Source organism: Phaenicophaeus curvirostris, chromosome 1, assembly GCF_032191515.1.
Source record: "Phaenicophaeus curvirostris isolate KB17595 chromosome 1, BPBGC_Pcur_1.0, whole genome shotgun sequence".
In the NCBI taxonomy this organism is placed as follows: Eukaryota; Metazoa; Chordata; class Aves; order Cuculiformes; family Cuculidae; genus Phaenicophaeus; species Phaenicophaeus curvirostris.
The window spans coordinates 25,975,441-25,992,756 of record NC_091392.1 but is presented as its reverse complement, the minus strand read 5'-3'; the positions used below and the strand labels follow the sequence as shown (position 1 = coordinate 25,992,756).

Here is a 17,316-nt window from a genome sequence, read left to right as displayed (position 1 = left end):
TGAGTGTTGTGGTTGCTGCAACAGAGGAGGACATGTTGGGTTCGCAATGTCTTGATTCTGTATGTGGGAGTGGATGCTATTGGTTTCTTTATTTGTGAAGTCTTTGTTAGCTAGTTTTCGTACCTTTTACTTTTCAAACAAAAGTTAGTGCTTTTACGTTTCACTAAATGTAAAATTTTACTACTTTTTCTGTTTTCAATGAATGACTTTAGCAAGGAAATTCTGAGTTTTTTGTTTATGCTTATTATCTCTTGTCTGTCTGATCCATAAGCAAAATATGTAGTTGCTGAGCTTGTGAATGTTTTGTGGATAAGATTTACATCAGATCAATGACTGCATTAGACCTTTGTCAAATCATATGAGATTTCTGTTTAACAAAGGGAATGCTAGCCCTCTAGCATGCTTTCGAAAGCAGTGTTTTGTTTCTTGAGTTGATTACATATGTTGGGACTGGACCCTACAATGAAATAGGAGTTACCAAAGAATGTTAAGATTTGAGATACTGATATTGTAAAACACTCAAGGTATGGTGCCCTGAGAATGGAATGTGGTGGTACTTTATTGGACACATCTCCCACTAATTCTTTTTTTTTCCTTTTTTTTTAAATTTTCTTTTGTTCAAAAAGTCCTTGGAAGTCACCAAAAACAACTTGTGTCTGAGGTGGGAACCTTAGATCGTTCTTAATCTGTTACCTGTGTTTTTCTTCCTGGTTGCTCATATTTTGAGCTTTCACGTATATACCTGGAAAAAAAGACTACCACTTTAAAGATAAAAGCTTGCAGCAAAGACACTGCAGTAAGAATGTTCTGTATGACAGATCTGGAACATGTAGCACTGTCAATAATTTTAGAATTACTTGTGCATGTATGTGGTTTTCTTGACTTTTTTTTGTTTTCCAGCCAACTACTGAGAAGACATAGGGTGTCAGAGAAATACAGATATGGGGGAAAATAATGTTATGTACTTCACTGTCTGTACTAGAATTACAAGCAACTTTTTTCAGTACAGAGCTTTTAGTAATTGATGGTGATGGCTGAACCTAAAGTTTCTGGCTGATATTGATCCTTTAATGTCTGTAAATGAAGGTACTTGTTTCACCAATTTGAGAACAGTATGGTTCTTTTAATACATTTCTGAATTAAAATATGGCAAGTGCATGACATAAAAAGGTGTCCAGTTAGATGTAGTCAGGTAGCTGCAAAATTACGTAGGGGAGATCTATCTTCTCTAATTATTTTTCTAGTTAGACCAGTGTATAACCCAAGTAACAGACATTGCTTTTGTAGTCCTCCTTGCTATCTGTTCTTGAGACAATGACTTTCAGAAGTCTTGTTTTGGGTTTGGTGGTTTTAATCCAAGATGTGGTGTGTAAAGCAATTTTGAGATGGAGACTTTTATAATATTTAGAAAAACTGTTGCTGAAAGGCCCTGCAATGGTCAGCACGTTCCAAAATGGTGATTTTTGTGAAAATAAATCTCATTATCTGAATCAGTTCTTCAGGGAGAAAGAATGCAGCTAGAATACCTTACACAGTGTAAGATTTTTTTTTTTGTGCCATTGTTAAGTGCTGGTACTGTTACATGCTCCTAAATACTTGTGTATTAAAAATAATTGAGGAAAACACGTGTTCTACATACACAGTACAGCTTCAAGCATTGCTATGAAGGAAATGTCTGTTCAGTCAAAGCCATAAGCATGGAATGTGCCCCTCCTTTCCTGTACCACAGAACCACATTTTTGCAGTTTTCCTCCTCAGAGCTCCCAGAAGCAGAAGTAAATTGAATACTGCAGTACATTTTCCAGTTGAGCTTGGTAGGCAAGCAGTTGCAACACTACTTTATATTCATTTTCTCTCTACCAGAATCACTGCCTTTGCTTCATCTTTATGTGAGATGCTACACGTTTCAGGATGCTTCTTCATTTGGGTGAGGTTTCCTGAGATGCTGAGAAGATGGTGTGTTGCTGGTGTAGAGTAATCCCTTTCTCAAATGTCTGTTCTCTGTGCTTGTCTGGCCCTTTGAAGGCTTATTCACCTCACTAAACTGTTAGCAGCAAGAAGCAGTAATTATTTAAAGCTCTCTTGCTAAGTGAATTGGTTTCTATGTTCTTGCCGCCTTTCAAAGCTGTTCTTTAGCTAGATCAATTTGCTTCTTTGGATGCTCACATAAATAGGTGAACACTGGTGCTGTGGAAGAGTTTGTAAAAATGGATCACGGGGCTTATTTGGCAGGAGGCAGGGAGATGAGCCCTTTTGGTGGCAGGAGCAGCGTAGTATTAGGTCAGTTTATGCCAATTATGAAACACTACCAGCTGGTTTTTATTTTAAAAGATGTGTTATAGTTGCTGATGTGACATCCTGGGATGTATTTAACGTAAACATTTAATGACCATTTGGAGCCAGTAATACCAAGAATGTACCTGTTCAAAGGAGAAGCCAGTTGTGTTTGTTTTTTTTTACAAAAAAAAAACATTTAAGGGTTTGCAGACTTAGAACTAAGTTGATGTTTGTGATACTGACAGGTCATCAGGCATTGTATCTCGAAGATATTTTCTGAGGTGGCTGATTGAACCTTAGACTGTATTCCTTGATGTGCTGCAGGTGTCAGTGCAAAATGAATTTTGACTCATAGAAGATGTCTGTTGTTGGTTGGAAAGTAAGGCTGCATCATGAAAAATAACAGCTCAGTTGAACTCAAATAATGAGCTTCTGTCAAACTCGGAACTCAATAAAACAAGATTAGCCTTTTGTCCAGTATTGCTCTAGGTGGTGGCAGAATCCCTGAATGTCGTGCATGATATTGTGAATGTGAATTACAGGGTGTACAGAACCAGGAATTACAGGGTGTTACAGAACCAGGAATGTATCTAGTTTGAATCAGCTTAACTGTGTTAGTAACTATGGGCTAATTGTTAAAAGCCCCTGTAGCTGCCTGCAAATAGAGTTCAGTGGGTCAAGACCAAGCTATTTGCTTAGTTGCTTGCAGGAAGGCTTCCTGAACCAAGAAGGAGAACTGTGGCAGAAAGCATGACACTGGGAATGAGACTCTTTGGACTCCTTACTATTCCTCAAGCAGAACCGAAGGGTTCCCTTCTCTCAAATGTGATGTCTTGTCTCTTTTTTTTGCCAAAGATAGGTTGGAGCAGAAGATAAGCTTTTATATGGAAGCAAGGTTGCTCTCAGGAATCCAGAATGTAAAGGCATGATATACAGTGCCTTGCTCCTCTGTAACACTTTCTGTAAGCACTGATAAAAGTTACTGCTGGAACCTCTGTTTTTTCACGTGATTAGCAAAAGTGGTCTTTGAGTTGAAACATACTGTGGAGGCCTTCTGTTACTTTCCCCCATCTCTGAATTTGTATGAAGTTTTTAAGTAAAAAGAGCTTTTATTAGTACTTCACTGTTTCATTTTTTTTATTGCTTCAGAGCAATAAAGTTTAACCTGTTATGAGTGTACAGGATGGGTGGGTCTGCCAGCTGCAAGGGGTTCACAGCTGAACTCGAAATGAGTGATGTGTAGGAAAGAGTAAGGGCAAAGTATGTGGTTTCACAGCATCTTGCTTACCAGCATGTCCTGGCACAGCATGGCTATTGATTGAAGGAGTGAGCTGTCGGGGTGCCTGGCAACATCAGCTCTATTTCAGTTAGTTTAAAAAAGGGAAAAGAAAAAGGGAAAGGGTGGGGAGAAAGCAAAGCTAACCAAAGCTTTAATACCTCTTTTACTGTTAGATGTACTGTAGCTAATTATCAGGAATGAGTACGTCTTAGTGGAGCTGACAGTGGGATGGTGGAGCCCCTGCATTTCTGAGAGCACGTAGTCATGGCCATATATAGGCACATACAGTGCAGAAGGTCGAGCTTCTTCAACCAGTGTCAGTTCCGATGTGCCAGGAACAGGAAGAGTGGTTTGGGGGCATTTGAAGTCACTGCATATGTCTTCTTTAAAATAAAACAAAAAAAATATTTCAGTCTGGAAAAGGCAGAGAAATAGGATTTCTCTATGGATCTGCTGTCATGCCTTCAGAGAAATTAGATTGTGAAATAAAGGCAGAAGTATGATAACAAAGCAGATTTAGCATAACTGAATCCATTCTGTGCATTGCTGCCTCTGTGCTTGTGTAATCTAGAAACTAAAAATACTGTAGTATCTGAGTGTAGGCATTTGATAGACCAATTGTTTTCATTTCTAGTATAATGAAGAATTAGGCAATATTATGCCTAATATCTGTGCTTATCACATACAACAAGCCTATCCTTTTCTCTGTTGCTAAGCTTCTCAGTCTGAATTTTTACCTTAACTGAAATAGTTTACTTCATAGCATCAAAACCATTGTAACTGCTGCGATGAGTAGCATTTGGCCTCATTTGGATTGAGGAATTCAGTCTTGCTAACTCTCACCTACTAATATTGGACTTACATTTACATGAGAATTGATGACCGTGACTGGTGTGTATGTGAAAATTGGATAAAGAGAACATCTGTTGTGGGAAATGCTTCCTTTCTCAATGTTTCAGAAGTCTCTCTGTTTTTTTTGGTTTTCTTGTTTTTTTTTTAATTCCTCTCAGCCTTTGTATGACTTGCCCAAATTAATGCTCATGCCTGCATGAAATCACAATTTATGAGAAAGTATTTAGATAGGGTTTGTGCATTCAAAGCATCAAATATAGTAAATGTGCAATTCCTTGCACAGGCTTGTGTTAAAAGCTGCTTACAAGACCTGTTTTTTGTGAACCATTGATGGTCAGATGCTCTGAATTAGTGAGCTCTGAAGTTTATTATTTCTTGCAAGCTGCTCTGCAGACATTTAACTGAAAACAGTGGCTGCAGATCTTGGAAACTACATCGATAAAACACTGTCTTAAACTTTATGTGGTGTTTTGGGAGTAACTAGAGTAATAAGTGGAGAAACTTCAGGTGATTTCTCATTCTTTGGTTTTGAGTTGTATAAAGGAATACTCAACTGTAACCTGATCTTTTGCTGATATGTGTATATGTTACTTCTGTATGTGTATGTGAATGAAAAACTTTTTGTCATGTAGCCTTTTAAAGTGTTACAGTGTTTCTGTTTTGACTTGTTCAAATTCAGTTTGTGAAAGTCTCAATATATTGAATAACCGGCTTTGGTTTCAACTATAATGCGTGTGATTGAAGTGGTTTTTTTAAACACTTTGCAGTGGAAATAACTTCTTATCTCAACTGGGCTATATTGCAGTTGAGGTTTTTGCCTGTCACTTTGTATTAAAAGTAATGTGCCTCTTGCTATTGCAATTTTTGTAATTTGCCCATAACCATCACATTTTATATGGTTTTCCCCTTTGTTTAAATTGCACTTCCTTAAGTGGTAGTTGAACCAGTGGCTTTTTACTTTGAAAAGGGGGAGATCTTCATCTCATTCAGGCTCATGAAAGTGCGTTTGTTTATCCTTAAGTATCAGTATGGTTTTATAAAACAGAGAAACCTCCTTTAGAGCATTTATTTCTGGAAAAACTCAGTGGCAATAAAGGAGCTGTAAGTGCTCTTCAGTTCTTATGTGTTAAGTGAGACTACTGGATGTAATTATTTTATATGAGCTTGTAAGTATGAATTGGGGAAATATGGCTCTTTCAGACACACGTCTCCACAGATAAGTTAATTTTAAATGTGCTTCACAAAGACGGGCTAGCAAAATGCAGTCTTCAGACTCTTGGCTTTTGAAGACACGTTAGATTTTTTGCTTCTGTAAGCATGAATACAATTACTGATTGAATGTTGATCGTGAATTTGCGTGATTGTGTTTATCTGTCCTATAAAAAGTGGCATCAATGAAAAATTATTAGACTGAAAAAAATTTTCATTGAGGAATTGAATTTACTAGTAAAATGTTCATTAAAAGCAATATTTAGGTTGATGTGTCCGGAGGGAACATCTGTAACTATTGAATGCTTCTGACTGGATATTACTTATACTATACCTAATCTGACTGATAACAATAGTTCTTACTGATAGTGAAAAGAAGAAGCAAAACCACTTTTACATTACTAAAACAGATGAAAATTAGGTATCAGTACAGTTTTAGTACATACTGACTATCTTACCTTACAAATACTACCAGTTTAAAGCACACGGTCTTTCAGAGTGCCGTTTGGGTACGCAAGTTTTGCTTGATTTTGCTCATTTAAGCGAGTCTTTATTCTCTGCTTGCCTAGAGCTAACCCTGCCATGACAAGGGTAAGATTCCTGTCAACGTCCTGAAGTCAAGTCAGAACCCAGAAACAGTGTCGTTTCATCTCACTTGGAGCTGGGATAGTCATGCTGAGAGCACAACTAAATGCTTACTCTTAAGTGTGAGCCCTAAGTTCAAATCTGATCCCAGATTCTGTTAAGTGGTAATTTGATAAAGTGTTCTGGTTATAAAGCCTTGGAGCCTATCTTGCCCTTCTTCTTCATGAGTGCTTTAATAGTACTGCAGGTTAGCTATATTTCATGTCTTTTAGGTTGTTTTGGAATGAGCACTGAGTGGTGTATGCTGTGTGCAGAGTGCCCTGACTTCAGCAGGAGAGGTATAGAGTATATCCTTACTCCAGAAAAGTGTATAGACCAGTGGTTGGGATAATCTTTGGCTAATGCAGATGAGTTTACATTCCTTTGGGTCAAAGGAGACAATCCAAGTCACACTTTCTTCTTACCTGGTCAAGTGCTTTAATAGGCTGCCATAGGAGATGTTCTTGCCTCTCTGTCTCTTTTGAGAAGAGTAAACCCTGTGGCACTTATGTCAGTATAAGGCAAATTTTTATTTATGTGGAAAAAGTTCTGATTTGGGTAGTTGAGGCAGCAGATAAAGGCTGTCTGGAACCCAAAATGTAGCATTCAGTTCAGATAGTTGGAAATTAAACAGCCTTTCCACTTCCAGCTAGCTCCAGTGTCTATGTGCCCACTGTTAGTGAGCAGAAATCTGCCTGCGGTAGTCATTTAGGTTATCATTGAGGTTTGAACACTGCTACTGAGGTGGCTAAGCACTGTCTCAGGCTACTCTGACCTTGAACCATCTCTCATGGAGACTTGTCTGAAACGTGAGCCCTGTAAAGCGTCTGGGGCTCGAGCACTGTTTGTATTGCCCCCCTCGACTACAAAAGCTGTTGGCAAGTCAGTCCAAGAGCTCTAGCATGCTCAGACAGTTATTCTGTAGTTTCAAATATATGTAAATTTGTAAATGTAAAGCATTCTTTGCTTATTTTTAGGCATTTGTTAATGGAGTATGTGCTTCTCAAACACCTTAAGTTCAAACAGGAAATGCAGAGGGTGCAGACAGTGAATCTCCTAGCTCTTTATTACATAAAAACATAACTGAAGGTGTTAGAAATGGGAACTGTGGATCAAGTAGTCCTGTATTAAGGGGGAAAGAAGAACGAATGAGAACAAGTCTGCTGAGTGACATTTTAAAAGTAAGGTAGCAGTTGAAAAGTTTTAAGGTTGCTTCACATAAAAAAAAAAAAATTTTTGTTTTGCTTTTGCCAGCACATGTGTCTGCAGCTGTGCAGTGAAGCAGTTCAGGGACCTGGTATGAAAAAAAAGAAATATAACCTTTCTAATTTTGCTCACTCTACAAGTGCTTATGCAAGCAGAAGGAGGGAGAAAAGCCAGGGTAGGTGCACATACTTGTAGTGGAAGTATTGGCTTATACTGTGTTTTGTCTGCAAGAAGTTGTGGCTGAAGGCAAGTGCTTGAGGACTTGCATGAAAGAAGTTCTCAAGGTGTTTTTTTCTTAAAAAAAACTTCAGTCTGCTGGTATTGTGGCACTAAAAGGCTTTATGGATAGATGCAGGTGAAGTTACGTGCTTTAGTGTCCACTCAAGTGTTTTTAAGCTTTATGTAATCTGTCTACTGCTGTCTAGCTGTGGGCCTTCTAGGCAGTTTAGAACCATAGGATGTGTGGTAACAATGGGGGAGAAGCTTTGAAGATTGAACTCATTTCATCACAATTTTTGGCTCTCTTGGAATCTGTGATTCCCAGGCATCCACAACCTGAAAGTTGAAATGGATTGTGAGTGTATCATTGAACTTATTTGTTGTATTAATCCTTTTCTTTTTGCCAGTACTACAAAACATGAGTGACTTTCTCTATTTGCTTCCATCACATATAATCTCCTCTATTTGAAGAGATGGAACTTAATATTCTTTGTTTCTAACAAAGACAGAGTAGTTTAAGTAGTGTGAACAAATGTGTGAAACAGTGGGAATTTCATGTCTGGGTACTAGAGCTATGTTATGCATGGCTGGTTTGAATAGGAATGAATACAAGAATAAATAACCATGTAATTGTTTTTGTATTTAAGGTGCGTATAGCAGCAAAATTCATAATTCATGCTCCTCCCGGGGAATTCAATGAGGTGTTCAATGGTGAGTATATGTCTGCTCTGTCCTTTCATCTAAGGAGTCTGTATCCAAAATTGTATTGCTGATCACTCTCTTGAATTTCGTGTAGTTTATATTTTAGCAGCTCTCTTGCTTTTAGAGCTGGTTTTGTATTGCAGCATAATAAGCTTTGCAGTCACAAGACAGCTTGGAGTTTAAATGCAAAAGGAGGAAAGTACTACTTTTCTTTATTTTTCCGTGAGGATTGGCTTACAGGTTTTGATCAGTCATGAATTAACATTTGCTAGGCTTTTTGTTTAGAAGACATTAGCTCTGGGTGTTTTTTCAGTCTTTGATAGACAATTACATTTTTCAGCAGAATTTAAACTAAGCTGAAGTTAAAATGGTCTCTTTTTTTTCTTCTCAAGAAGGAATATCATTACAAATACTTAACCTTGAATATACAAAGAGCTACTACTTAGTGCCAGTTCTGGAAAGAATCTTCTCCAAACATTTTTAACTCTTAAATTCTGGGCACACTTCAGATTACAGAGTGTATTAGTAAGCTGAAAGGAAGCTTGAAATTAGCTTCACAACTATTGTTGCCTGAACTTTACCAAAGATGTTAATTTTCTGTAGAAATTGTTGTGTTTGTCTTGCATCAAGGATATATGGGCCCACATATCCTGTAAGCAGGCATACATTTTGTAACTGTAGCTCACAAATAGGTTTACTAGACTACACTTATAGTCTTTGTCAGGCTGGAAAGATTTTAAATGTTTTAAAGAACATAGTAATTTTAGAACTACTTTGTTCTTAAATTATACTGTGACCAGATAATTAATATTTAAACTTGGCTTGTACTGCATTTGTGAAATGAATTGTTGGTGAGCTCATTAACCCAGCTCCCAGAAGGTTAACACAATTTCTTATAGCAGTACTGGTATAACCTTTATTGCTAAGCAGCTGCCTACTCAGTAATGGAGTATAATATGTTTGAAAACACATAACAAAATATTTAGTGTTCAATAGGATTCAGACTGAGCTCTTAGAGAGAGATATCTTTAAATTCCAATTCTGTAAATTGTTATTTTGTTTGGTGTGAGGTCTTTTTTTGTTTGTGGGGTTGTTGTTTGGGGTTTTTTTGATTTTTTTTTTTCAGGTGTTTTGTCATTTTGATTTGAGGTTTGTGGGGGTTTTGGTTTTAAAGAAAAAATACTTCAAATATATTCCAGATTTTTTTTCAACTTGCATGATATCTTAGTAATCTTTTTAACTGTAAAATGTTATAGTGAGACTAATGATCAGCTAGATAAGGATTCTTAGTAAATAATAAGGCAATAAGTACATAAATAGCAATTTACTACATAGTAAATATGAAATCATTCTGAGGAGAGTATAGCAGTATTGCAATATATTGTACTCTGACTACTAAGTGCCATTAAGGAAGAAGAGCAAGAATGGTAAGGCTTAAAAAAAAAGGGGTAAAACACGTACCATATTGATGGTGTCAAAATACAGCAACCACTACCATCAGTACCTTGTGAGGGATTTGGTAGTTTTCATCTTAAAAGTTGAACCCATTTGAATCCTGTTCTGTTCTTATTCAGAACTTCTCTAAAAACTAGTTTGACAGATTCCTAGAGCTGTCAGGCAGTCTATAGAATACAGTTTCTATACGCTTACCAGATTGTGTTGAAAGAGATCCATTTCCGTACTACTCTTCTCAGTTTCTTCAGTCAAAATTATGAAAAATAAAGCAATAAATTTCCTACCTAGTAATATGTATTGGTGTGGGGTGCTTTGGGTTTTTTGTTTTGTACAGTCTGACATTTGCTATGTGACTGAAATGAATTTCTGTGTTAACTATACTTTTACATTGTAAATCTCTCCTTCAGATGTTCGGTTGCTACTGAATAATGACAATCTTCTCAGGGAAGGAGCAGCCCAGTAAGTACCAGATGCCACATAGTTACACAAAGCAAGATCATTTTCAGTAAGACTTTCATTAAGTCATTTGTTTAAAAAAATGTGTGCTTTGCAAGAGAAACCCTATTATCTGTGTTTTGCATCTTTGATCAAGATTAAATTCTCGGCAGAGGAGGGATCTGTATTGTATCCTAATGATACTTCTTCCTTAGGCCCTATTTTTATATCAAAACTTGGTGCCTACTGTATTTTATGCCAAAATTAGTTTCATCCATTAGAATAGAGATGTCTGGCTTTGTAGATTTGATCTCTGTTGAATTAGAACTTTATCTGTTCCTCCAACTTCTATGCATTATTTTAAAGCTTGTGTGTTTGTCTATATCATGCTACTTTTGAACACTGGGTCACGGTGGTTGAAATCTAATATGAGCACTGAACAAACCAAGGTGATACCAAGCGTTTGGGTTTGCTAGATAATGAAGCATTGATATCATTTTTTGATGCATCATTGCCCAGGTTATTAGCTATTATTTAAATCTCATACAACTACTAAGGAAGAAGATGGTGCTTGATGCAGGCTTTTGGTGTTTTTTTTTTTCCCTTGTAGTGCATTTGCACAGTACAACTTGGACCAGTTTACTCCAGTAAAAATTGACGGTTACGATGAACAGGTATGAATACAATAAAATGCTTGCAATGCTCCTCAAAACTGTTAAAGATGTTCTGGTATTGGAACGTATCTTGCCAAGAAAATGAAAAGAAACATATCTTCCCTGCCAAAATACAGAGATTATAGCCCCTCAATAGTACCAGTTCCATAAGCTAATCGTTTAGGGCATCTCAAGGGCTTGAAACTTCATTCTGTCTTGCCCTGAATTTAGTCAGACCTGATTTGGATCTGTAGAAACAATTTGTTTCATCTTTAGTACTAGGAGACATTAGTTTCTGTACTGTACTATTGGCTATAGTAAGAGGGTAAAATTTAGGATTTTCTCAGAGTCAGTGTGTCAAGTTAGCCTCATCCTCTCTTGTGATATGCATATTTTGATATGCATATTTTGTTTACAATGTGTGTCTTTGGATATGAGTAAGCTCCACTTAAATGTAGGATATGATTAGGTTTGATGTGGTATTTTTTTCCTCTTTATTCAATAGCAAACGTCATTAACTCAAATTTTATAATATAGGTTTTGATAACAGAACATGGTGATTTGGGAAATGGAAAGTTTTTGGATCCCAAGAACAAGATTTCTTTTAAATTTGATCACTTAAGAAAGGAGGCTACTGACCCTAGACCCCATGAAGTTGAAAATGCCATAGAATCCTGGAGAAATTCAGTTGAAACAGCAATGAAAGCATATGTGAAAGAGCACTACCCAAATGGTGTCTGCACAGTAAGTACTAAATTATATGACCACCATACCACTATAGATGGAAATCTAAAATAAAAGTGTGACTCTGTAAACCAAGAAGATGGGCTGTTTCAGCTGCAAAGAACTTAGTCCTGCCAGGGGTTCATACAGGGAAATGAAAGAAAGCTTCAAAAATGTAATATTTCAGCTACTGGATTACTAGTGGGTGGTTACCGCAGGTCATAGTGAAGACTTAACTCTCAGTTCTGAAGAAGTTAAATAAAAATTTCTTGAAGCATTAGGACCTGTTGTAGACTGCTGCAGGTTGATCCCATTGATCCTGGCTATCTTGCTGGTTTAGAAAAAATAAAAAAAATGTCTGCCTTGGCTTGGCTTACTGACAAAACTGTCAGTAAAACAAACTGTTTCTCTCCAAAACATCTACATATCAAAGTGCTTTATCTTTGCCACCACAATCAGTGGATTCTGATGGCTTCTTAAAATAAAACCCCTTGGTTTGGCCCAAAATAGCACTCATTTGCTGTTCAGGTCTTATGACTATTTGAAACTCAGCAAATTGATCTAATGAAAGCCGTCATGTGCTTTGTATGAACCTGACAGAAAAACTAACTAGCGTAAAAAAGGTAAAATTGCTGGGATAAGTTGAATTGGACTCTGAGACAGTCAGATGAGTTCCAGGCTCTGCAAAGGAAACCGGATTTGCATGTTCATTAAGATAATTTTTAGTAGTGTTTGATTTTAAGGGACAGAGCAGAACAGGGGACCAAACCCACCCTTTTAATCACCTCTTTGCGAGTCTGTAGAGGCTTATATCATCACTTTGTTGTAGAATAACTGGTATCTGAAACACAGCTGGTAATATGTATTGTCACTGCTGTAGGCTTAAGATTCACATGGTTGCAGAAAAATGAATTTGCATTATATAAAATTTCAGTTAAGATTCTTGACCTTCAGATTTTCTAATCTTAATTTTTTTGCATTGTAATATACGCTTTAATGTTTCATGTACTGGATATCACGTAAGAACCATAGTGGTTGTAAAATGAAATCTTACAGTTTACATAATAATAGTAGAACTAGATATTGAAGCAATTTGAGCAATATGGATATTGGAACTTTAACTCATTTGTTTCTTTGTTTTCATTTCTAATTAGGTTTATGGTAAAACAATTGATGGACAGCAGACCATTATTGCTTGCATAGAGAGCCATCAATTCCAAGCAAAAAATTTTTGGTAAGTTTCTGTATGGGTACAAATGCAGTAAAATACAGTAAACTGAGCAAATGCAATAGTGCCAGTACACTAATAATCCTTAGTTTGGAGAAGGAGGTGCATGCACATCTTGCATGTGCCTCTTTTTGCTCTCCACCCCAAGTTTTTCTGTCAAAATTATGTAGAAATCTCTTCCTTTGTGGTAAGTGAAATGGCAGACTGCCAGTGGTATTCCAGTTACTTTAATACTATAGTCTTTGTATTAAGGAAGAGGAACAGATACACAACAGCCTTTTATAGATGGAGAAAATTCTTCTTGAAAGTTTTCTTTAGTAAAATTATGGTCAGACATGTATGGGTAAACATTGACCATGTTTCCAAACATTTTACAGGTGAGAGTGAGACTAATTCTCATTCTTAGCAAGTTTTAATAAAAGAATATTGGTTTGGGGGATTTGGGGATGGAGGAGTAGGTTCCAAGTTAACCAGGCTCCTCAATTGGCCAGCTGTGTGTCTGGATATCCAGCTCAAGCCGCGGCCAGTATTTATTCTCGAGGTGTCCCAGCTTTTTAGGTATTTGGAAGGCTGGCAACCTGCCATGAAAGCAAGTTTGTTGGATGATAAAAGACCAATACATGCCAAAGAAAAGCGTTCTATGAATTTCTGAAATACTATCAACATAGTAGGACAGATGACTTATTAAAGAATGTGAAAGAAAAGCAAGGACAGTTAATATCTTACAAAACATCTGAAGTCAGCAGAGGTAAATAGAGTAATGATGCTGTTTTTAACTTAGAGCATTTCCTGCAGAAGAATCCTTCTGAATTTGGACTTTCTTCTCTGAATAGCACCTTAAGGATAAAAAAGCTCAGAGTGGAAACATTGTGTTCCTCTCTAGAGACCATGAAGTGACTAAGAAGCAAACAAATCTATTAGCTAGTCGTGGAATCCTGCGCACTTGAGAACTAATATTGTACCTAAAATGTAGTTCAGCGTGTAAGCTTTCTTCTAACTGATGAGTTGGTCTCAAGGCTACCAGTAATATTAGTGTCACTGAGTTGAATAGTGTTTTTAGAGGTTGCAATAAAGTTCTGAATTGCTTTAGTCTGATTTTTCAGTGATAATTATAATTTGGATATTGTCTGAAATAATAACCGATGGTTCTGCAGTTGAGTTAGCATTGATAATATCTAAGATATGTCAATACAGATCCACGAGTAGATGTTAGTCTTTTTCTCCCCTTGTTGAATGCATGGGAATGTACACCTAACGTTAGTAGGATTGGAACTCAGAGTATCAACTTTCTTTCCTTCTTTAACTGCAAAGGAGAAACTGAGAGACAGCTGCAATGCATTCTTAATATAGCTCTAATGTACTAACCTTCCAATCCACTAACCTTGTAACTAAATAAGAAAATGTCTGGTCTATAGGAAAGAAATCGGGTGAAACTACAACCTCCCCATGTTATTTCCCAGATATCTGAAACTCCCTTTAAGCAGTTTGGCCAATATATTGAAAAATGTGGAAGGAAACTGGAAGGAAATAGTTGTCCTGGAACAGAAATGCTAGAAAAGCTGAAAGACCTAGTTACAGTTCAGCATTGCAGGAGGTCTTACATGTTACTTTAACGTTCCTGCCATTCAAGTGAAGTGTGACTTTGGCTGATGTAGCGAATCGTCCAGGTCCCAGAAACAAAGTATTGACTATATGTGCCTAAGTAATATTAAAGGAGGGAAAGAACACTGGAGGCTTTAGGTATTTTCAGAAGTTATGTCCTGTTGTTAAAGGATCCTTACTAATACATCTCCTTGGTCCACATCCAAAACTGGGGGTAAATATTTTGGTAAACTGTTCTCTTCTCGACTGATTACAGGGCTAAAAACTTAGGGAAAGACCGGCTGCAGCTTTAGTTGCACAGTGTATTTCATTCTCTGTTTCCCTTTGCCTGTCAGTTGTGTGTTGGTTTGGGTTTTTTTCTTAACCAGTGGGGTGACATCTGATTTCTAATTTATTTTTTTTTAAGGAATGGCCGTTGGAGGTCAGAATGGAAGTTTACAATCACCCCTTCAACCACTCAAGTGGCTGGCATCTTGAAAATTCAGGTATGCTTATCTCAAACTGTGTCCTGATCAGTAAAGTCTCCAGTTATTATCAAGGGAGACTCAGGCCAGTGTATCAAGTATTCCAAGAAAAGATGCCCATTCAGTTAGGGGCTAGAGATGTAATTGCATATTTACCTAATCCTTACAAACACAAGATATGTGTTTAATGTAATGATTCAGAAGATTTCAGAAGGTGTATTCACATTGGCTAGGCCTATAAGTCTTTGGTTTCCTGGGTTAGTGGTGGTACAAGCCTTTCCTGAGGGTAGGCTCTTCCTGAGGCAGAACTTTTTTCTTTTTAACTGGCAATAGCAGGGGGTTTTCACGTGACCCACCCTGTTGTTCAGAAAGGTGGGAACCTATTTTTTCAGTCATTCCACTATCTGAAATTTTTGAACTGGGTCTCCTACATTCAGAATTTGTCCCTCCTGTTGGCTTTTTAGTACTTTATTATTCTTTTTACAAGTTATTTTTTTTCCTGCTCTTTTCTTGCCCCTATGAGTTTTGCACTTCCTTACTGCTCAGTGACTTGACTTCAGAAGGAAGATGCAATGAAATGTTTTTCTAGCCATCGCCTGAAACTTAGGATGATATTTTAGGATGTGGTAGATGTGTTCAGATCCACTCAAACAGGGGCCTGAATCCAATTTCTCATTCTGAGGCACATTCTATAGCAGCCGGAGTTGATAGTCAAAATATGGGCAGCCAGTACTATGTTGTCAGATCAAGATGGTCATGGTAATCACTCTAACTTCTTTGGTATTTTTAAGGTCACTTGCACAAGTTCTTCCTTTCTTTTTAATTCTGATGTAGGAGATTCTCAACTGTCTTACTCTCTTCCTTTGTTTAATTTTCTTTTAATTATATCTAAGATGAAAACTGCAACAGTAGTCTTATAGTAAAACTGAGTCCCTGCTGTGCTTGACGTGCTCCAACTATGCATGGAAAACAACTGATAAGTGTACTGGTTACTAATTTTCTCTTAGATAATTTGTTATTCTCATCCCTCCTTAGTTAACCTTTCCAAGAGGTTCTGTTCATAAACATCATCCTTCTTGTAGTCTTCTGAACCCAGACCTAGCATTCTAGAAGGATGTCAGCTGTGAGGTATAGTACAGAACAGTTACTTCTCATATTTTGTATAAGATATAACACATCACAGAATTAGAGTTGACTCTTATTCCCTGTTAATTTTTTAGGCCTGATTTTTTTGCCAAGAATGTGGCTCAGTGAGACAGATAAGATGTTTACACTGATGTTGGCCTCGGAGCACCGGGGAGGTTTGAGCCCTCTCCAGTGGATTGTAATGGGGAAGGGGGAGACTGATGCTTCTCTGGGTTCTGCTGTTTCATTAGGTGTCAGGATTTTGCACTGAGTAAGGGCTTTTAGGAATTAGATTGAAAAAGGCTGGCAGAAGTTTCACCCGGTAACAGTTGATTTGAAAAGAAGCTTATTTATTGTTAGGATGATACCTTTTGTTGCAAAACAAGTATTGTGACAATAAGCAAGATAATTATGTCAGTTGAAACCCAGGAAATAGCTTTCCTCTATGAGAAAAACATTTTCTTTTGCTTGGGTAAACCTGTCTTACAGGTTGTCATGTTTTCTCTGTTGCTTATAAAATTGAGGGTCTCTTGTATACATCATGATGATATTTTATGTATATGTGAAATTGTAGTATTGTATATTAGTCTCCGAATTACAATGTTATCTTGCCTGATAGGGAGAGAGGCAAATGCCTCAATTCGTCATAACATCAGCTATGTTGACTTGAAAGATTTCTTACAATTTTGATAAAGATACTGTTTAAATGCCAATAAGCTCTAAACTCTTTTGTATCAGTTATTGTGAATGATTGGATATAACTCTGCGCTTCCTATGTTTTAACTTTTTGAGCAGTTGCATTAGAAACTGAATGTTTTCAGGTCGTTCCGAACTGAGTTTGAAGGAACTAAAGTTAGTTTGGGTAGAGCTTTACTGGTCTCCTCCTGCAAAATAATCAAGGAAGCTGTTCTGTACGTAGAACATTTCAAAAGTAAATAGATTTCTTTCTGCTTTGCTATATAACATTGGAAGATTTTGTCTCAAAGAAATCTTTTGTCTAGATAAATACCAGCTTTTGTTACAAGCCATAACTAATAGAGGAAAATATCAAAACCATACCAGTCTAGAAGGGGGAGCTTAATGTTACACTGTCCCTAGAAAACAGTTTGAGTGAAGCAAAAAACCAAGTTCACGATATCCTGAAGCCTTGCCAAAAGTATTCTCATTTTAAATACATCTTCACCATTTCAAGAATTTCTAGTACAGTTACAAATAATATGTTGTCTTCTTCATGATGTTAATCAGAACCTTGGCTTACGGTTG

General features: G+C 37.0%; 1 protein-coding gene across 2 annotated transcripts in view; it reads left to right on the top strand.

Moving 5' to 3' along the window:
* CAPZA2 (capping actin protein of muscle Z-line subunit alpha 2) overlaps positions 1–17,316 on the top strand; it is a 30,820-nt gene that overhangs the window by 5,826 nt on the left and 7,678 nt on the right. Inside the window, exons 2-7 of one of the 2 annotated variants that reach the window (XM_069851035.1) lie at positions 8,314–8,377; positions 10,231–10,282; positions 10,869–10,932; positions 11,449–11,655; positions 12,789–12,868; positions 14,871–14,949. In XM_069851035.1, the coding sequence (XP_069707136.1) occupies positions 8,314–8,377; positions 10,231–10,282; positions 10,869–10,932; positions 11,449–11,655; positions 12,789–12,868; positions 14,871–14,949 (546 nt within the window). Of the gene's footprint in view, positions 1–8,253; positions 8,378–10,230; positions 10,283–10,868; positions 10,933–11,448; positions 11,656–12,788; positions 12,869–14,870; positions 14,950–17,316 lie in introns of those variants that run through there. The other variant, XM_069851031.1, reaches the window with a different exon arrangement.